We start from the raw sequence: 22,712 nt of genomic DNA, 5'->3' as shown, positions 1-22,712 counted from the left end.
CGGACTGATTCGCTCCTTAAGGAAGTCGAGTTTCTTAGCATAAACGTCCTGGTATGCTTCTCAATTGGTTTGTCGGAGAATTTTCTTCCTGCCTCAAGCGTGGCTGAATCCGCAGCTTGTTAGCCGTGTACGCTTCCCGATTCACAGCCTACCTTTTCCGTTGATCCATAAGCAGTTCCAATTGTGCATGTTTGTTCGAGCCGGACGTCACACTTGCGGAACCCTTGCTTGCTGATCATTCAGGCACACTGAGCTTATTTCGTTGGTTGCTATGACACCTGAAATTTGTTGAAATTAGTGGTGGCTCGAGTTGTGGTGTACCGCTATGCTAGAAGCAGAAACCGATTCCAATGCCATAGATAAACCGGCGGAAGAAAAATTTGGACAACTGGAAGCACTCCTGCTGCTCACTGCTACGTCTTGTTTACTTTAGCGCGTGTAAATTTAGCAGAAAACTAAGGTGCAGTGCTGCCAAAACTTTGCAATTAAGAGGTATTTTTGACAATTATACAATTTTAATTTTTATTTTTTTTTTAAATTACAAGTCGAAACGAACGAAAAAAAAAGTTTCGTTTTGAATATTTTCGTAGGGGAAATGCAGGTAATGTCGGCCTAAGTGTCCCTAATTTGGGCCCATACAAAAATTCAGCAATCGACAAAATTTTCAATAGCAACCAAAAATATCCATTAGTAACGTCCCAATAACGCGTTCATCTAGATAAAATTGATAAATAGCAGATTTTTAGCGATGGGCCCAATCTTAGATCCATAGGCCAACATTAGAGACATTTCCCCTAGTTAAAACTACGAAATCTGTGAAACTTTTAATATAAAATTGCATAATTTTTAGAGCTAAAATAATTGTTTTTTTTTTGTGTGTATGACTTTGTCTCAGACGCAATTTTGGTTGGAAGTGAAGTTTTCGATCTATAAAAAGCTTGACAAATATCGGATACGCCAGTTGCGAAGTTTTTTGCCAGTGACTTTAGCCAAAACGTAAATGATTGACCGTAACAAACAGTTATGCAACTTGGAGACGCAAACGATCGAGTCTGATCGATTCGTCATTTGGAGTGGAACTGCTCAACTGTAGCTCGTGCTCATCAAATTGATACCGTAATGATAGCATGATAGTGGTTTACCACCCAATGTAGAACGGAAACTAAGTCTTGATTAAGCTTAATAGCCTCTGATTGTCCTCAACATGTCGCTATATGAATGTACGTGACAGGATTTGACGTCTATACGCATTTATGTGTCAGGAAAGCAGCCCCCAAATAGGAAGATGCCCCAATGAGTGGGGAGAACAACCCGCCCTTTATCTACGAAATTTTATCAACAGGGAGTTGGCATTCCCATTCTCCCAGTCCAGATCGCTTCAATCGGGTCAAATTGATACCGTAAGATGAAAAAATGGGTGACTTATAAAATTGTGATCTACTATGGTGCTGACATACTTTTCGCAGTTCCTAATGCTTACGCATTCGTTATATTTTCGGTTGACTTTCAATTTTAACCTGATATTTTCAAAACGAAATTCCGAACGAATTCCGTTACAATTAAATATTGAACGGCACTCAACTTCATCAATAGAGGGGAAATGGCTCTAATGTTGGCATATGGAACTAATATTGGGCCCATCGCTGAAAATCTGCTATTTATCAATTTTATCTAGATGACGGATAATGGATATTTTTGGTCGCTCTTGAAAATTTAGTCGATTGCTGAATTTATGGGTATGGGCCCAAATTAGGGGCATTTAGAGCGACATTTCCTACACCAAAAATTTTAACTAACCTGTAATGTGCTACCTTGAGAAGAACCATAGTAAAAGTCTAAACGCGCATACCAGATTACCACTTTGAAAAGTTACCCTATCCCCTCAAATTCAACTCTCTCGCAGTGTATGAAAATTCATCTTCCACCTCGTAGATTTACGAGTCGGTACCAACCCGAATATTGTTTAAACTGTTCCACTCCCTAGGAAAAACTATTATTTTTTTTTATTAAATCCCCGGCAGTAACAAGCAACCTACCAACCTGTGGAAGCACTTCATCCACTTACTGGCACCAGGATCGTGAGGAAAACCCCTCTCGCAAGATGCCAGCCATAGCTTTGCGGTTAAGCCACTTAGTCAAACTTTACCCGACTGTCAGTGTCTCTGTGTATGTAGGTCTGTCTGTATGTATATATGTTGGCTCTCAAGTTTTAACCAAACCTGTACAGGAGACGAGGTAAAACGAGAAACTTTAGACCCTGATGTTTTCCACAACGGTTTGTCGTCGACGGTTGTCGTTGTAACTCGGTGTAATAAGGTGAATCCGAGAACCTGCCACCGCACAGTGGGACGGAATCATAGAAAGTTGGACATTTGATGTCTTCTAGAATGTTTCTTCATTTTTCAAGTTCTTTATTTATGTAGTGATTTTTGCTTAAGGGGGGTATACACTCAGATAAAAAAAAAATAACTTTTTTATGTATTGTTGAAATTGATGAACATCTATGGAAACATTGTAGATGAAGTCCTTTTAAGAAACTTTGTCGAAGACAAACAATTTCTATCTCTCAAGTGGACTAAGTTATTGGGTAAAAATTTAGTACAAACGTATTTTTCCCATAACTATTTTGTTTCATTTTTTTATTTTTTTTTTGTTCTACAAAGGCGTAAGTGCGTTAAAACTGCACATTTTTGTAGAAGAAAGCAAATCGCTATCTCTTTGCTTTAAGTATTTACGTCGCTTAAGAAATTTTCAAATAAAGTACCTCAATGTTTTGTTAAGTTTTGCTGTTTTCATGACCATTTTTCCAAGTATGTACAAACATTAGGGTGCGTCAAGTTTGCATGGTGGTAGTATGATCTAGATTTGAGAATTTCAAATTTTACCTATTTACGAACCTATTCATTTGCATACCAAAAAAATTCACCACTCAAATAAAGTACTCAAAAAATGAAAAAAAAAAACATTTTAGAAGACATCAAAATCGTACACTCAATAGTTTCGTCTACCAACTTTTGTTGATTTCGTCCCACTGTGCGCCGCCCCCTCGCCCCAAAACGAGCTGGGGTTGAACGCCGCCGACGATGGGAAAACTACACTTGTATGCTTTGAATTCATTTAAAGAAAGCGAGAGAGGCTAAGAAAACATGAAAAACTTCTTCATACTGCAAAACACCGGTAGCGATAGTGGACCAAAGTTTAATCTCTGCGATTTTCCCAGTGGATTTTTTTTTCCGTTTACACTTAAGTGTCTTCTTCTGGAAGCAGACTACCCCGTTTTCAAAAAAGTTTCCCGCTTCGTACGTTTTGAAACATCTGCCGCAGAGAGGGACAAAAAAAATAAAGAAACTTAGCTTCCGCGTTCAGCAGGAGAAACAGCGACACTTTTTACGCTTGTTTTTGTTTGGAAAACTAAAAAAAAAAAAGAAACGGAAATCCCCATAGTCGGGAGTGCGCCTTGCTACCCCACAAATCGGTTTTAAACTTTAAACATTTCATATTTTTGTTGCTAACCGTTTCGCTCCCCCAAAGCAATGCAAGTAAGACACACTCTACGTAAGAGTGTCTAGTTGATGTCGTTTTTTTTTTGTTGTTTCCCTTAATTCGGTTTGCGATAAAGTTTCGCTTTCGCTTGTTTCAGTCACGTGGCACGGAGAATGCAATTTTAGTTATTTAGTTTCAGTTTTCCTTTCTTTTAGCTATCGAGATGATGCGACGCAAACGACCACGACGGCATCGACAAGGATGCACACAAGTGCTGCCTCTGAGTTTTCATAATTTCTTTGCAAAATTAACATCATTAGCTAATTACCTCACCAGCGAACTAACGAACTAATATTTAGTAGTTTTTGTTCTTCTTCCGAGTCGAGTATACTTTATTATAATTAGGAAGTGGTTGCCGTTTTTCGTACTTTCTTGTCTTTGTGTGTTTGTGCTGTATGTCTTAGTCTATTAGGTAGCATTACTTTACTATAATTTCGTAGTTGACACATTACCTTTCAATTTATTAACATTTGATTTTCGTCACTCCCCTCGGAACAGCTCAAATAACGCAGTGGAACATGATATTCTACGGCACGGAGACGCCGGCCCAACCGGACGATCCGGTGCGGCTGGGAAAGCCCGGATTCAGCGATAGCAACTACGGTGGTGAAATCGAGCACAACTCGCTGGATTTCGACAACGGCATCACCAGCGACCAGTGGAGGAATATGCAGCAGGTAAGTGAGAAACAGATGATATTTAATTCCAATGAATCTTCGAAGAATGAAGATTAGAAGATTTAATTTAATCCAAATGAAGTTGAAAATGTTCGCTACATCTGCTCCTGGTCATTTGACTAGGTTTAAACTAAACAATGGCATTAGCATTAGCTGGCAGTCCCGGTGTTCCTCCGCTATTATAAAAAAATATGTTTAAATAGATAGCCATTGTACATCTCTGGGTGGATTTTCTAAAAAATCGCTTGACAAATTTGGGATTTACTCCCTTTTGAAGTTAATTTGCAGTATCATAAGGACTCGGAATCGGATTCAATGGTGTTAAGCGGTGGAATAGTAAAAATATCACTGATTTTGGCTCCGGATGTTTCAGAAATCTCCGCAGTCCTGCTTTTAACAACTCCGCAGTCCTGCTTTTAACAACTCCGCAGTCCTGCTTTTAACATAAACGAAATTCGTAGTAGGCATTGATTTTCACAACATTGACAACAGTGTGCATTTTCTGCGTAATCGGTACGGTAGATAAACATAGACAGGGTGTCGCCTACCTGAAAAAAACCTGGAAAATCAGGGAATCCCAGGGAATTTCATTCAACTTCAGGGAAATATGTCTTAATCACATAATTATGACAAACTTTGCTAGTTTCAAACAACTTCATTACTCGGTGTAGTTTGAAGATGGTTGTTCGTTTCAAGTTTTAAATAGAGTTGCGAATTTATGGTTGCTCAATGCTTGATCTTGCATTTTTGGTAGTTGAGCAAGAATTACTCAAATAAAAGGGTATTTTGATGATTTTGTGCCTAATATAAATTCAGCTGGGTGTTGACACATTCCTGAGTTGTACTGAGATCCTGTGGGTTGATAAAAAATCCATTTCCGTACACACTAGACATTGTTAGTTGCTGCAAAATTTAACCTCCAAATTGGTATGTCTTGGTCTCTTAGTAGATGCTAGTAGATGTTACATCTAATTGCGTCTGACTTAGATCCTTTGGGGGCATTGCAGCGCATTTGAGCAAAAAGTTAAGAGAAGAGGATAATTTTTTTTTTTTGAACGCTTGTAGTCCCTGTTACTTATTGTGTTCCTAACAGCCTGATTAGCCCAGAGAATAAATTAAATGACAATTTAGAATAATGGTCTTGCTTGGGTGGATTTTTGTCTTTGATGCTTGAAGTAGCACTTCAAAGAAACGTAGACAAGCATTGCCTCGTCAGCATTTATTGAGTATTCTAGGTCTTCATTGTAAATCTGATTAGCTCGGAAAATTAGCTTCCACAGCTCAGTCAAAGGTGAAAGTGCTGTTTTTACGACTTCCCACCATAGGAATCTGGCAGCAAATTAGCGTTTGGTTAAGCGTATTAACCGGATTAATTTTCTTGCGAAGCTGGGTCTCAAATTGTGCTCAAGGGATTAAACACAAGTGTTTCATATGTAAGATGTGAGAGAACTGGTTGAATTTCTGTCCCTAGCGTTGAGTCCAGAAACAGTCAGAAAAGAACTTCTAAGCCGGGTTGAAAAAGTTCACGATATTTCACGAAGTTCAACAAGGTAAAAGTTCGCAAGTCATAGTGAGTTTTGGTGAATATTTTCAACACTGCTTCTAAGGGTGAGAAAATCACCATGCCAAGGATCTCTTCTCATATCATGGAGTAAATCGAGCAAACTTTTTTGAAAAGATTAAGCGATTAAGCAAGACTTGTTTGTAGATTGCTATCGAGATAGTTGCAGTTTCCTTCTCTATTAATCATTAATTGAACGATTACAATTTGTGAATTTAGAAAAATACGGTGCCTTCCCGTTTTTGGCAACACGCGATTTTCGTCTCTTTTGCATTCTATAAAATGTATCGAACGCTTTATTCAATTTGAGATTGTACTTGACCACTCTTCATGGGTTAGATATCCATGTGGTATTTAATGAAAACTACAAGGGACCGTCCTATGAGGTTGTACGAAATAGTGTCGTAGGACTACGTGGTCTTACATAATTAATTTTATTTGTTAGCTGCAGCAGGAGCTTGTGTTTTGGGTAGGAATAAGAATTTGAGCGGGGTTCTCTCTGTTTATACTCTTTAGTATGACACGCTTGATATAGATGGCCAACACGAAGAGCTTCTGATTCCGATCAATAGTGGTGCGGCTTCTTCCTCCTTCTATGGATGTTCATTAGAGTGATGCAAAATTTGAAATTTTTGCTCCACAATACTTAAACGATTCCAAATCAAATCCTGACTAACCTCTCAAAATTTGAACCCATTTGGTGAGAAACTGAGATGGCACAATCCATTTGAAATTTTTATGGGAATTACTATGGTAAAACCAAGATTTTTGTTCATGTCTATATAATAATTCACCATATCCGTCTGCTTCAAAAGCTTTCACTTGTACTTATAGGAAATTTTCCCAGCTACAACTTTGCTGAAGACCACTTTTTGATTAAATGCAAGAATCGAAAGTTATCAATGGTTCAATGCGCTGATGTCTTATGATCATGCTCAATCAACTGCTCTGCTCAGCAGGCAACATTGGTGTTTCTGGGGCGTTGAATAGGACACAAAAATCATGGCTACTATGTCACACTGCAAAATACAGTGTTGCCTACAGAGCAGCTGCTTGATCTTGTCATAAGTTTACCAATCTCTTAAATAATTAATAACTTTTTTCTGTCTCGTTTTACATAGAAACGATCTTCAGCTGAGTAGCTGAGAAAATTTTCTATAAGAATGGCTATCGAACTGTTTCGATATGGAAAAAGACTAAAAGGCAATGATTAAAAAGTTGAGATTTCCCATAGTAATTTACATGTAAACTTCAAATGGCTTGTGCGAAGCCTGTTTCTAACCAAATGAGTTGTAACTTTGGGAGGCTAATCAGGAACCGATTTGAAACCATTTAAGCACTGTGGAGAGAAAAAGTCAAATTTTGCATCAGTCTAATGTTCATGTGGGCTGCTGCTCGCTGCTTGCAGGCAGCCTTTCGTTGTGTTCTGGAGAACACCAAAACTTACTACGCAGTGATTGAATAAAAACCATTTGGTGAGCCCGGATGGAATTCAACTTTGAAATCTGTGTTAGAGAAATCGCTTCTCGCAGGCAATTGGTGATAATTTTAATTATCAAAGCAACAGTTGCTCATCCGTGCAATTTTCAATAGTGACATTTTGAAAAATGATAAAGTCTTAAATTTCACAGATGCGGAGAAATATCTCGATTGGTGATAAAATTATTGAAATCTTTCATAATTTTGTTACATTTTCCATTTTCGGTTTTCACAAAGTGTATCCCATATGGAAATCACAAACGTAGTCATACGCCAAAAAATGTAAAGAAAGCAGTACTCAACTAACAATTTTGGCTGCAGACTAGCTGATACAACCGACAAATTACGTTATGCATCTAATTTGTGCCTGCAGTGAAAATTGTTATAATATTCTGCTATTTTTGTTACAAATTTAAGTAAATATATGCTAACTTTTGTGCTTGGACAAAATAAATCAGACGCTCCTAAGATTTTATTTTTTAGCCATCGAATAAAAACAAAATCTGAGGATTTGGCATTACGGCGTAATATTTGACAGTTCTTGTTCCGGGAAGCGTGCGCTTCGCACCATTGTAATGTCGGGAAAGCAGATTTCGCTCGATGTTAGAAATTTGGTGATTCGCGATCGTGAAAAAGGAATTTCTTTACGGAAAATTGCCGAAAAGTACTCGATCTCAGTTGGAGCTGTTCAGCACATATGGAAAAAGTACGAAACACGAGGAATTGTGAGGAATTTATCCGGACAAGGACGTCATCGTGCGACAAGTAATCGTGATGACATCAGAATTGTTCGAATGGCTAAGCAGAATCCGAAGTATTCGTCGCGGCTCTGTTCGCCGTGTGTTTATCAACAAGCGGAACCAACGGAAGCGACTGGAATTTGCTAAAAAGTACGCCGGAATGACTGTGGACTTCTGGAAACGAGTTCTGTGGACGGATGAGAGCAAATTTGAGTTATTTGGACAGAAAAGGCGATCAAGGGTTTGGCGAGGTTCCGGTGACGCTCTTAAGGAACCATACATTCAAAAGACGGTTAAACACGGAGGTGGAAATATCATGGTATGGGGAGCATTTGCGTGGTCTGGTGTTGGAAGCTTGGCTCATATAAAGACAATAATGACTGCAGATGTGTACGTTGACTTGTTAAGTGAAAATCTGGAAGTTTCGCTACTGAAAACTGGCCTGGAATCCAATTACATTTTCCAACAAGATAATGACCCAAAGCACACAGCGAAGAAAACAACGGCATTTTTCAAATCAAATCGGATCAAAACGCTGGAATGACCTCCCCAATCTCCCGATCTCAACCCAATTGAGAATTTGTGATCTTACTTGGACAACAAAGTGGATAAAGCATCGGTTTCCAACAAAAACGTTTATTTTGAAGCACTTGAAGCAGCGTGGGAGAATATCGATTCAGGATATCTACAAAACCTCGTCGAAAGTATGCCAAGACGGTTGAAAGCAAAGGGTGGTCATACCAAATACTGAGGGTGTTAAAATATAAGTTGAAAGTTGAATTAAACAATAAGTTTCAATAAGAAATCAGGTGTATGATTTATTTTGTCCAACTCGAAATTCTCCTTTTACAACTTATAAATGATGATTGAGAAAGTCATACAATATATTGAATATTATATACCTGCACAGTTTTAGCGAAAAACATACAGAAGTATTGCAGAACAAACCATTATTGTATGTTTGAATCTACCTGATATATCGAACTCCAAAGAAAAATTATATGGGTGTATGATTTATTTTGTCCAGTACTGTAGCTGATGATATCATGTTGACAAAACCATGTAGACACTGTAACTGGAATTTGTTGAACAATTACTGGAAAATCAGGGAATTTTGTTTTCTTCATTGAGTCGACACCGTTGGAAACAGTCACCATGCAACAGGAGCGTAGAAAAAAAATCGTGCACGCTCACCAGGAAAATACATCGTGGTCCTCGTTCAAGCTGGCTTAAGTGTTGAATTTTCCTAGAAACACTGTATGGCGTGAGCACTGCGTGCTCAAAACGTACAGGGAAACCATGACGACGTATCGGAAGCCTCAAAGTAAACGCCGAAGTAGAACTGCCAACCGCCAGCTCCATGGACAGGTTGTGAGGTCCATCAGAGAAGCATCCCAGAAATGTCCGTAAAAAGTATGATGCCGCCCGTAGTACAGTGCAGCAATTTCGCTACCGCAAAGGCTTACATGCATACCGTGCCAGTAGGCAACCAAATCGATCACTCAAGCAGAATACCGTGGCTAGAACCCGTGCACGAAAACTGTATGACAACCTGCTGACCAAGCCCGTTGGGTGCATGCTAATGGATGATGAAATCTACTCTCCATATGCAATTTTCACACTGCCGTACTCTACGGAACTATCAATTCTATACTTTCATCTCCTCATCTATCGTATAAAAATTACCACTTTAGTCTGTTATTTGAAAATAGCATCTTCAACTATGTAAATAGTTGACTTCACGCAGAAGTAATACTAAACATATAGTCAAAGTATGAAATCTATGTAATTGCCGACTTCGGACAGCTTCCAGGACCAAAATTGTACAAAGCGAAGGCTCGAGGTGGTGTCCCTGGCAGATTCAAATTTGTTTTTGCGGATAAATTCGCAAGCAAATATTTGGTCTGGCAGGGAACTTGCAGCTGCAGCCAGATGGCAAAGGTTTTTGTCGCTGAGAAAATGATGAACTCGGAGGTTTACTAAACCGAATGTCTCCAGAAGCGAATTCTGCAACATCATCGCGTAGAGGTGGTTGGTTTTCGTGGGTGTTCTTCGGTTAGCAAGTTTTGTTTACAAAATTTGATCGGCCTTTTTCAATGTCCCGTCAAAAATCAATTTCAAAATAACGTAAAATATCGATTTACCGGGCTGGAAGTTGTCATCTTGCGGCGTATTTAAATCAATGATTTCCGTCCCCGTTAAAAACATATTGTGAGTATTTGACAGTTTTTCTAAGCCCGGAAACAATCATCATTGATTAATAAATGCCGTCAATAATCGATTGCCGGTCCCTAATCGTTGTTTTCGATTCAGAAACACTCATATGTCTTCTTAAGCCGGAAGACGCCATCTTAGATCTTAGAAAACCGGGAGCAGCCATCTTGGATTCCAGAACGGAGTAAATCATTGATTTTCAAGAGCCACATATGAAAAAGGTATACAAGATTTTTGTAAACAAACCTTTGTAGGCCCTTTTATCACCAACCGAGGGTCGCCCCCCACGCATTCCAACAACATCATCGGGAAGGGGAAAGTTTCTCTCTTTGGTTTACCACGGCTACATAAACGAATTTCTCGCTAAGCTCGCTGCACAGTTTGACAGAAGATGATGTTAGCTTGCGCCTGAAACAACACACTCAATGGAAAATTCATTTGCAGTCGGGTTATTCGCCAAAAAGAATTCGATGAAAAGAATCGATCAACAATGATAGGCCCTTTTCTCGTGTTGCGCGAGAAATATCGATTTACCGGGCCGAAAGTTTCCAGCTTGGATATCAAAAAGGCGTAAATTAATGATTTCCGTCCCCGTTAAAAACATATTGTGAGTATTTAACAGTTTTCCTAAGCCCGGAAACAATCATCTTTGATTAATAAATGCCGTCAATAATCGATTTCCGGTCCCTAATCGTTGTTTTCGATTCAGAAACACTCATATGTTTTCTTAAGCCGTAAGACGCCACCTTAGATCTTAGAAAACCGGGAGCAGCCATCTTGGATACCAAAACGGAGTAAATCATTGATTTTCAAGAGCCACATATGAAAAAGGTATACAAGATTTTTGTAAACAAACCTTTGTAGGCCCTTTTATCACCAACCGAGGGTCGCCCCCCACGCATAGGAAAGTTTCCCCTACCCGTTGATGTTGATGGTTTGCGTTGGAGTCATAATGGTGGCGAGAAAAGGGCATAAGAAGGTTTGTGTTTAGCCGGCGCCGGTGATGTAGTGGTAAGCGTGACTGCTTTCTCACCCCAATGGGATTTTTCTGAGGCATAGGGTAGTAAAGCCGTTTTTTCCGGCCCATGTGTGTTGAATGGCTGCGATATCCTACGTAGGTGTGGAAGCTGCCTTCCTGCACATTCGATTTCTGTCAATGTATGGCAATCGATGTCCGTCAGTGATGGGCACTAGATTGCGGAACAGAGACCGACGGAAAAAAAGGAATGATAATAAGGTTTGTTTACAAAAAGCTTACATGCTCTTTTCACATGTTGTTCTTGTTTTCATTCTGAAAATTCTCAATTTGTAGGCTTCTTCTTTCTTCTTCTTCGCATATCAAACTTATTGCATATCGCATATTAGCTTATTGCGTGCTCTCAACTTAGTGTTCTAGATGCACTTCCACAGTTATTAATTGAGAGCTTTCGATGCCTGTACCATTTTTGCATTAGTATAATTGTGTGGCAAGTACAATCACACTCTATGCCCAGGGCAGTCGAGAAATTTTCCAATCCGAAAAATTCCTAGACCGGCCCGGGAATCGAACCCAGCCACCTCTAGCATGGTCTTGCTTTGTAGCTGCGCCTTTACCGACTGAGCTAAGGGAGGCCAATTTGTAGGCTATTTGACAGTTTCTCACAAACCGGAAGTCACCATCCTAGATTTTAGAAACACATCGGATACACATCGTTCCCGATCTTAAAATATTCCTATAGTTATTCCTATTGACGTAGGACTACGTCTTTAATTTCTATACTGGGGGTAACATTAAAAAAAATTCAGACATGCAACGAAAAATCCCAAACACAGACGTAACGATAGAGCGCAAATCGAACACACGACACATTGCGCATGCTCACATGAGCGAGCTCACCGCTCGGTTCATCGCTCACCGCTCGGTTGATTGCTCACCATTTCACCAATGAATGGGAGATAATCGTCGGACACGACGTATAAGTGGAACAGCACCCTTTCGGAACGAATACGAAGACGACGACAACGAATGTACCCACATCGACTGGAGGAAAGGCTTCGCGCAAAAGGCAGCATGACTCGCCGTCATCCGGTCGGCATTGACTTGAGCCAAGTAGCGCTAGTTGTTCTTTCACAACAATCCAATTCTATGCTGGTCGGAGCACGTCTTGGTTTGGTGTGAATGCTGCCATATACTTGCAACTAGGAACGCTCTAACGAAAAATACTCCAAAAGGGAGGGGCCTAATTAGTTATTCTGCAAGTCTAAAACAGACTGTACGACATGGACACAGGCGTCCTCTTGGCTAATGGACTAAAGCCGGTCCAAATTCACAAGATGGCCCGCCACAACAAAGCCGTCAAGTACCGCGACCAGCTATACCTGGTCCACCTTGAGATGAACTCAACAACTTTGATGGACCTCCAGGGCATCTGCGTCCTGTTCAACATTGTGGTGAAGTGGGAGCGGTACAAGCCGGTCAGCCGTGGAGTCACCCAATGCTCGAACTGCCTGCTGTTCGGGCATGGAACGAAGAATTGCCATATGGTCAGCCGCTGCATCAAGTGTGGCAAACAACAAAAAACCGACGCCTGCGATAGACTCGATGAAGCCGCACCGAGCACATTGAGATCCTGAAGAAAGCTTCGACGAGAAATCAGCCCTCCCACAAGAAAGTGCCGGAAATTAATGACCAGAACTTCCCACCGGTACCACGACGACCGATTTCACTGCTACCACCGCTGCCACTCAATCAACGATTGGCTGCTGCTCGTACCGCTGCTACTGCTGCGGCGGCCGCCACCGCTCAAGTTCAAACTGCCGGAGTCGCTGCAAACTCAGGTCAAGAGACGACTGCTGCTTCACAGCCGCAGGATCTCCCCAGAACTCCTGGGCTAAACTGGACCGTCCCTACCCCAGCCAGAAATCAACGATGGTTCGTAGTTCACCGCAGCGGAACTAATGATCATCTTCCTCATGATGCACGACATTGCCAACACCATCAAGAACAATCAAGGAATTACCATCGGGTAAACTGGGATCGGTTCCAACAAGTCGTCGACGAAGCCATCGATTTCGGCGCCCTACTGGAAACGACTGATGACATCGATAGATCTCTGTGCGCCGTCGAGGAGGCGGTATCCCGAGCCCGCGAACAACACGTGCCAGCTTCCAGACGGGTGAGAAATTCTCTGAACCTTGATCAGAATATTAAAAGCCTGATCAGACTCCGTAACGCCATGCGTAGGCAGTACCAGAGAACTGGGCTGCCGACCTTGAAGACCCATTCCAACCGGCTAACCAAACTTATCAAAGCCAAAATGGTGAAACTCAGAAATGATAATTTTGCCAATACAGCCGTTCCCTCCCAGATTGTGCAAAACCCTTTTGGAAACTAATAAAAGTCCTCAAAACTAAACCGAGGCCTGGAGATCCATTCTATCCCTGAAAAACAAGCTTACTGTCTACACGCAAATAATCCTTCTCTTCATAGAGTACGGGTTGTCAATCTGGGAGAGTTGCGCACATTCTCATCACCTCAAACTACAAAGGATCCAAAACAAGATCCTGAGGATGATCCTCAACAGTCCACCGCGTACTAGAAATTCTGAGGTCCACCACCTGGCTGGTCTTCAGACCTTGCGTTACGGAGAACTGGTACCAAAAAAGGTTCAGAGATTGCTGCATGCGATCCAATCAACAGATCATTCGGATTCTGCCACGTTAGGTTAGGCAACTAGGTTAAGTAGGTAGAATATCAAGTTTTCTAATTAAAATCAACAAATATGCTTTCCTTAAAAGCAAAATGTAAAGTAAAATCAAACCGTTACTTGTTACAGACATAATCACTAAAGGTGAAGAGCTTTCGGGCTAAATCAATTGAAATGTACAATACGGAGATGGTCACCACAAATTTGGTAGGACCCTGAAAGACGCGGTCATCGAAGGCTCTCTGAGTAGCTTCACCATCTTTCGGACGTTCCACTGCAGTCGTTCCGTTAGGCTGACTACAACATTGATCACCTGCAATATTTCAACTGCTGTGCAATGGTGTAAGCACGCCATCCCGAAAGTACCAACATGTAAATCTCTTGGATCCCAAATGGCCTTTTTCAGGGCCACTATATTTCTACGCTATAGAATTTATTTTAAGATCTCTAGATGGTGGGTAAAACAGGTTCATCAGCTTTGGGTCATTGAGTCTCCGTGAGAGAATAAACTTGCGTAAATCATCCAGCTCTAAACCTTCCCTCTGACGGCAATTGTGCTACCATTGTGTTTATGTATTTCGTGTTAGTTCTCCATACACTGAAGCAAATACAACATCAATATCAACAAATAGCGCCAAAATAAAAGGAGCGCCAACTAACCAATCCTTCAAATCCTTGCATAACATAATCCTCATTAAAAAAAATGTAGGTTCAGTTTCCAGTAACCTCGGCCTATGCAAACCACATCTCGTTGTTGGGGAATCGAGAGCTTTAAAATCACACTATGATGATCAGAAAAAGATAATGAAATTGTTCTTATACCTATAATGTTTTTAATATAATTCAAAGATGCATAGAAGCGATCCAGCCGAGAGTTTGAAGCACCTCTTATAAAAGTAAAGTTGGTTTGTTTTTTTAGAATCGTTTTTTCCACATCCTTCAATCCAAGAGAATTAGCTAAATTTTTCAGACCACCACAGAAGTTTTCAACTGAACCTATCATATAATCGCCATTAAGAAAGAATTAAAGTCACCGACTATGACATTTTCACTACCGTGAACTAAGTGAATGAGAATATCTTCATTGAATAAAACATCTCTTTCTTTCTTATATCCGCTTCCTGAATGGGCATAAAGATTAACATAGTTCATCGAACCTACAATAACAGACGAAATACGACCGTTAACGTTCAAAATAACATTGGAATATTTTAGATTACTTCGCAGAGGTATTCCGGTGCCTTTACCGTCCTCGCTTATGTTGACTATTGCCGCATGCGTACTTAAGAAAGCAAAATTCCCAAAAGCTAGTTCTGGTACAAAAAACGAGAAAATCTTTAAAAATACATTTTTTGACTGGAGAGTTGATAGCGTTTAAATCGATCGTTGCTACATTACGAATAAAATGCATGAATTGATTACCGTTAGATTAGCGCAGTTGAATGTAACGAGTGACAATGGGATGCTCATACGAGCGTCATTTCGGGTCAGACAAAGAGATATAGGGCAGAGAACTACTTTGGCCTAATCGCCCATTTTGGGCCTATCGAGCAGAAAACATCAAACAAATCCATGATTTCAGAGTTAACAAGTCAACTATGCGTTTGGTACGATACTTTAGTTAATAAGCTACGATTACTGCAACTCTTTCTAGTTAAACAATGCTCTACCGCTATGAGTTTTGTTCCCACAATTGCCTACAATTTGTTCTGATTGAACGCTTCTCAGTTAATTAATGTGTTCATGATATTTTCCATCATTCGTTCGTAATTTTGTATCAATTTTCATGCAAAAATAATGCCATTTCTATCACACACAAACATTCCTTTCCTATTCACCACACTCCATATTGCAACAAATGCAAATAATCTGCCCACCTCCACTCACCTCTCTTTGCTACTGCGGTGATAAATCAGCAATTATTTATCTTGCTGATTCCCCATGGAGGGGTGCTGGATATATTCTTTGAAAAAGGAGTTACATTCATGATGCGGCCGTAGAAGAGGTGGACTAGAGATCTATGCAATGGGGTTGAGCTTGCAGCAGAGGAGTTGGACTCTCCTATGGAACGGGTAATGGAAAATGTTATGATATGTGTTTAGTAGGATACGTCGTCCATAAAGCCGATTGCGTTTAGCCAGGCAAACAACGCAACAACACCCGTGTGACTATGAACCAGGACCAGGGTTGTTACAACTATATAGGAGATGGTACGAGACATCCATTATCAGTTGTGGGCATGGCAGCTGTGTAGATTATATTGTTGCATAAACATATACAATACACTCCGGCTTGCCGGGTCGGATGTAGGCAAGTAAGCAAATACAAATGGTCCATTTATTATCAATTACCTGTGCCGGGTTCAGCCGAGTCAGCTACCAGGTACCTGTGACCAATATACGACCCTGTTGAGTCAATTGCCATTTTCACATTGATAGGAATTTTCAGATTTGTATGCTGCTAATTCGGTGCTAAGCAGGAAATGTAACTGGCTTTGCTCTAAATCTTTCAAAATCTAAGCTGTTCAATCATCAGCCAGTGAAACAGATACGGATAGGTCGGACGCAGTAGTGACATACAGTTCAGCATGTTGTTTAGAGATTTACCAAACGTACAGGAGCGGGACGGGCAGATTTCCCATTTGTATGTAAATAATCTAACCCAAGCCTCCCAGGGTGATCTATATTGCACGGATCAATGCAATAAACTTCAATTCAATTTGTTGTGTACCAACTCTCTGTTAGCTGTTGTTAATCCAGGGATAAATGTTTGCTATATTTGCATCGAATAATAGAGACAGGATACTACTCTGACGCCAGAGCTATGGCAATACCATCGTTTTGATGAATTTCCAAGGCATCGCAGTCAGTGGAAGCCTCTCCTGTATTGGAGTGGTATTTGAATAAATATTTTTCCGATGTTTGCCACATCAAACGGTTCTGTTCCGGGAACTGACCAGGTCATATTTGTGTCTGTGTCAATACGAGCGTTTAGCTCTAATCAATAATTGCTTTTTTGGGTTACAGTCGGATTATTTGAATTTGGTATTTTGTTGTGTACTAAAATCATAATTCCCCTTTTCTCCTTCCAGATCGGCGAAAGCCACGTGGACGTCCAGCGAACGGCCTCGAGCGACGTGACGGCATCGGTTTGCGCCAAATACTCGGGCGCACTCTGCATAGGTTCGTGTTTGCTCGTTTTGTTCCTTTCCCACTACCGTAAGCAAGTAAAGCTAATCAGCGAAAGTAGGTAATTAATAATGAATCCAAATTACAACAGCAACTACTACTAGAAAATTAAGCGAGAAACCAAATAAAAAAAAAAAGAAAAAGTGCGCGAAAATAGTTTCACCCAAAACGCATCCCGATTTGTGTGCCGTTGCGTGTTGGTGAACGAAACAAAACGTAACAAAGTTCGGTTAGAACAAAATTTCTACGCCGAGAATCGAATAGGCCGATAAAAAATACGCTGCAAAAGTAAAGTACGTAACTGTAACGAAAACTGAAGAAAAAGAAAAAAAACGAACTACGGGAGAATGGATTTTTTATACCTTCTAGGGAAATAAACAAGCATAACATTGCATACTTTCATATACTTACACACACTGATATGGACACACATTTACACTGACACAAATACACACACACACACACTTACAACGCGGGGAACAAATTAATTAAAGAAAACAAAAACAACACTCACGATACAATTAATTAAATTTAAAAAGCGATCTGAGCAACTCATGCATTTTGTACATTTTAATGAGATTGAAGTGAAAGCGTACATTCGAAAAAAGAAAGTAAAACAGAAAAAAAGTAAACCAAACAACAAATTAAACATAAAAAAGCTATATGAAATTAAACTCCAAATGAAAATTTAATTAAAACGCGAAATATGATACGCGCCGTCGTTGTGGCCGTCGTCGTCGAAGCGGTTGAAAATTGGAAAAAAATAAAACAAAAGCGTCAAAAGTATCGGCTGAAAGTGTTGGACGTCGCGCGTTAAGGTCACCAATTTATTTCAATTGCCGTTAAAAAACCATATTGGACTTTTCGTTTGTTTGCGGTACGGTTCGGATTCCCAATTTGCATAATGGTAAACATGGCGATGATTGTTGATTGACGATGAATGGGACTGTGATTTTCAACTGTCGGCAATTTAGTTCCACCCATTGAGTAGAACAACCAGCAACAAAAGGGGTTCAATCAAACGGTCACACCTGTAACGTGTGTGTAATTAATAGGGTGGTTCAAAATATCGATTTTCTCTGATCATTCTCCCTAAATTTGGTTCCGATCTCATACTGCACTGGCCCTTTTAAGTTTATATGGCAATTACCATGAAGTATTTTCAGGCCTAGGCAAAAAATGAATTTCTGACTCGACCGCCTTCGATTTGCATGACATTTTGCATAATTTTTTGTTATGGTCAATTATTCTCATTCGGCCATTTTGAATTTCACAAACCATTTCAAAATGGCGTATTCGATATTTTTAAACAAATCGCAACCCGAAAACGTCGCTTATTAGCGAGATTTTTTGTGGTGCTGTCCCATTTGAATTATCTCAGTATACAAACAATTGGATTTCAAAATAACATAGAACATTGATTGTTGGGCCCTTGGAAATCTTGGATCCATAAATGGCGTTAAGCATCGATTTCCGGCCCCCGTTCGTCGTCCACGTTCCGAAAATACCCATATTGTTGAATATGTGTCTTTTTGACGTAGGACTACGTCTTTGATTTCTATATGGGGGTACACTTTCTGAAAACCGGAAATGGAACATGTAACAAATTAAGCAAGATTTTGAACGCGAATAACTCAGCTGCCCCTGGACCCATTTCAATAATTTTATCACCAATCGAACAGAAATATTTCTACGCATCATAACAATGCTTCCGACTATTGAAAAAGTGGTAAATGTCAAGCATTGTCGAAAAGCGTCGAAATAACTAACAAATCTATCAATTACATAAATGCATATGCTGCTTCCCCAACACTGTCATCAGAGAGTCGTTAGTAGACGAAAGTCGAAATGGCATTCGCCTCCGATCTTCGGGCGTGTGCGAATAGGGTGGATGCAATTACGTAACATTTTGCACACTCATCGCCATATTCAGAACCACACGCCCCCAAAGACCACACAAAATGCTCTCCAGAGTTGTAATCTTGTATCCAAACTTGGAAGCAAACTCGTACCTAAGTTGAGGTGTCCTTCGCTGCGCCTTTCCAACAACCGGTTAAATCCGTGTCCAACGGTAGCTGAGCCGAGATTCTTCCAAGTGCCCATTCGTCGTTAAGATATCCTTCACTGCGTCCTTCCAACCTGTCGGCAGACACCAGTTCAACCCCTGTTTAGTAGCAGACGGGCCGAGAATCTTGCAAGTGTGCAATCATTGAACCGAAGAATATGGGATTGTCCGGTCCGATTTCCTGATCCAGCTGCCTACACGTTATCATCATCTTCCAAAGGCTTTAAGCCTGCACTACCATCGGCCCTTTTCAGGGTCACAAAGATTTTCTAAAAGAGTTATATCTCTGAACATGTCTCAACTAAAATTCATATCAAAAGGTTCTTTTCAGGGCAATCATAGTCATACTAAAGATTATAAACAGAGAGAATCCCGCTCAAATTCCTATTCCTACACAAAACACAAGCTCCTGCTGTAGTTAACAAATAACATTTATTATAGAAGACCACGTAGTCCTACGTCTCCATTGCGTACAACCCCATAGGGCTGTCCCTTGTTGTTTTTAAACTGGGAGTCTCCATATTTTTTTTTTAATCATTACTTTATTTGTACAGGCTCAATCGCCATCATTGCCAATTTTCCGTTACACATTTTACCGGAGGCATCGTGTTCGGAGTGTTAAAATGTCAATTTTCCTCAAGTTACCTCTCCACATCTCTGAAATTATTTTGAATTCTCTAAAGTTCGCTGGATATCCCTGAATTTATCAAATGTTCTTAAAAGTTCCTGCAGTTTCCTGAAGTTTTTGGAACCACTTTAAAAATCCTGAAATTTGCCTGAAGTTCACCAAAATTTCCAGAAGTTTTCGGAACTTCCCCTTTGTTCCCGTGGTTTGCCTATAATACTTCCTGAAATTCTCAGTACTTCTTTTCATTCCTCAGACTCTCCTGAAGATCTCGATTGTTTCCTGAAGCTTGCTGAAATTAATGGAACTGCCCAGAAGATCTTTAAACTTTCCTTTAAACATAGATCTTCTGTGTAGCTTTCTTAACGTTTTAAGTTCATTCTCTGAAGTTTTTTTTACTTTCCTTAAATTTTCGAAACTTCTTGATGGTTTCCTCTATTTTACTGAAATAAATGGAACTGCCATAAAGGAACGTCCCTCAAGTTCTCACAGTTTTCCTGATGTTCATGGAACTGCCCTAACATTTTCAGAACTTACCCGAAGTTCACGTAACTTACTCATAGGTAATTAAGCTTAAATTTTCCTGAATTTAATGGAACTGCCCTGAAGCTCTTGATCTTCGCTGAAGAAAATTTTACTGAAATCTATTAGATTGCGCTGGAGCTTTCGAATCTTACTACTAATGATCTTCTAACTTACCCACATTTCTATCAATCAGAACTTCTTAAAGGTTTCATTTTTTTGTTTCTGGTGTTAATAGATCTACCGTATTAAATTCGACCAACCGAGCTTGATATATTCACAAGCGAAAATATTTAATCTAGTTAGCCAGATGGGCACCCGGCAGCATTTTGGTGCGCAACTTTTATAAGATGAGCATACGAAGATCGATAATTCGATCATTTTTACGAATTGACCACTTTCATGGATGTTCCAAATCTCCCGGAGGACAGTTTCGTGACCACCAGTGTGTGTGCATGCTGGTCCCAGATTCAAATTCATTCATATAGCATCACAACAAGTGATAAAAAAATCGCTGGTCTATTCGGATCTTCCGGAGGACCGTTTCTTGGGTACCTGGGTCTGTAATTGGATCTTAACCAATTTTCAGTATTCGTGGTTAGGTATATCAATATTGTCGGAAAAAAACAATCACGAAACTCTGTGATCAATTTTAGTTCGAAATTTGACGATAAGTTTAGCAACTATCGGTGCGAAAGCCGAAAACGTAAATTCACAATCGCGCTAGGAACGACCGGTGCGTAAACAAGTTGCTAACTAAAATAGCAATGGCTAAAGTTGTCAAACTAGCAGCCCGAATAGCAACGCATTGGTGCGGGTGCTCTAAGCTGTTTTTAAAGGTTTAAAGATCAATGTTGTATTTGCATATTTTTTTTCGTCAATTTGAAAACAAATTATTCGATTCGAAAAGTTCCATTCAAAAAAGGTGTCGGTGAATCGATTCTTTTGACAAGATCGCCCAATACTACTTGTTGCTTTTAGCTATTAATGATCACTCATTATTATTTGGCTATTATGTCGTACCTTTATCATGAGTGCTATAACTCGATGATCCCTTTTATATCGAGTTGGTGTCCGGTCATTTGACCGAATGCCATTTGGCCGAATGGATCGTTTGGTCGAACACTTGAAAATAGATTTTTTAAATTTCAAACACTGCTAGATTCCTGAGTATTTCAAAACTCTTGTTTCAGAGTCATTTTAAGTTCCCAGATCACAATATTAGTAGAATTTTACGATTCAGGTATTTTTATTTTTTTACCTTCCACAATTCTGATTTTATTAGATTATGATGATAGGAAATTTTTCAAAATTTTATATCGTTTAAAACAGAAATATTATATTTTCGATACATTAATTCAGTGGCTTTTCCTTAACCTCAATCTACCTGTGCACCAACTCTCAAAACCTAAACAATTATCAAAATATTGCTTGCAATGGATAGATATCGAGTAAACTAGAAGATCAAGTATATTTTTCTATCGATTCGAGTATGAATATGGTATTAAATCTGGTTTTGAAAGTTGGTGCATAGGTAAAAGTGAGGTTACGGGACGCCACTGCATTAATTATTCTCTTCACCATGATGTGTTATTTTTAGTTATGTAATTGGCATGATTTTTAGCCGGACACCCTTTCAAACAAGAGCAGTTCTTTGTAGTTTTGATGTTCTAGTTATATTTGGCTTTTGGCACATCAAATGCCGTTTGCCATCAAATTTTGAAGAAATAGATTTTAATAATTTTAGGACATTTTCTCTTCTTTTAAACATAAGCAGTTATTTGGAGTTTTAATGTTCTAGTTATGCTGCCATAAAATTAAGACAAATCAGAATTTGGAATTTTAGGATATTTTTTCTTCTTTTAAACATGAGTAGTTTTGTGGACCTGTCCTTACTACGCAAGGCTAGAGGCAAGTAAGGAAATTCTAGTGGTTAGTAGTTCCACACTGCACAGTGGTCCAGAATGCAGTTTAGGTGGAAGGATATGTTTTGAGCCTGAAATTGAAACTTTAGACTCGAAGACTCCTCTACAAAGTTGTTTCTTATAGTTTGGCCCTCATTATCATTATTATTGAAATCATAAATCTAACTATTTTGTTTGTAGAAATTAAGGTATAAATTTTTTTGGCAAAATCTTGGGAGAAGTTTTTGGGCTTAAAAATACCCTTCTTTTGGAGTTTGCAAACGTCAGGGTGGTCCTCAAATTAGAGGATTTTTAAGAACTAACTTTTCTGTTTTACAAAATAAAGACATGCGTTGTTCAAAAAAGTGGTAGCTGAGTTAATTTGAAGCAACTTTATCGAAGATAATTTTTTTCTATCTCTTAACGTTCTCATTTTAGAGCAATTTTTCGGAATTGACTTAGGGTGTTCCTGGAAAAAAAATTGTTTTTTTAGCAATAATTTTTTTAT

The 22,712-nt window shown here is 39.6% G+C and overlaps 1 protein-coding gene across 1 annotated transcript in view; it reads left to right on the top strand.

Moving 5' to 3' along the window:
* Fur1 (Furin 1) overlaps window positions 1–22,712 on the top strand; it is a 650,713-nt gene that overhangs the window by 586,261 nt on the left and 41,740 nt on the right. The window contains exons 11-12 of the mRNA XM_065220676.1: window positions 4,042–4,220; window positions 16,992–17,082. Of these exons, the coding sequence (XP_065076748.1) occupies window positions 4,042–4,220; window positions 16,992–17,082 (270 nt within the window). The remainder of the gene's footprint in view (window positions 1–4,041; window positions 4,221–16,991; window positions 17,083–22,712) is intronic.

The sequence above is a fragment of the Ochlerotatus camptorhynchus genome, unplaced genomic scaffold (assembly GCF_037179485.1).
Source record: "Ochlerotatus camptorhynchus isolate MF236.1 unplaced genomic scaffold, CSIRO-AGI_Acam_v1.1 ptg000130l, whole genome shotgun sequence".
Lineage (NCBI taxonomy): Eukaryota > Metazoa > Arthropoda > Insecta > Diptera > Culicidae > Ochlerotatus > Ochlerotatus camptorhynchus.
The sequence above is the reverse complement of the archived record's forward strand: the minus strand, read 5'-3'. Positions and strand labels throughout refer to the sequence as shown.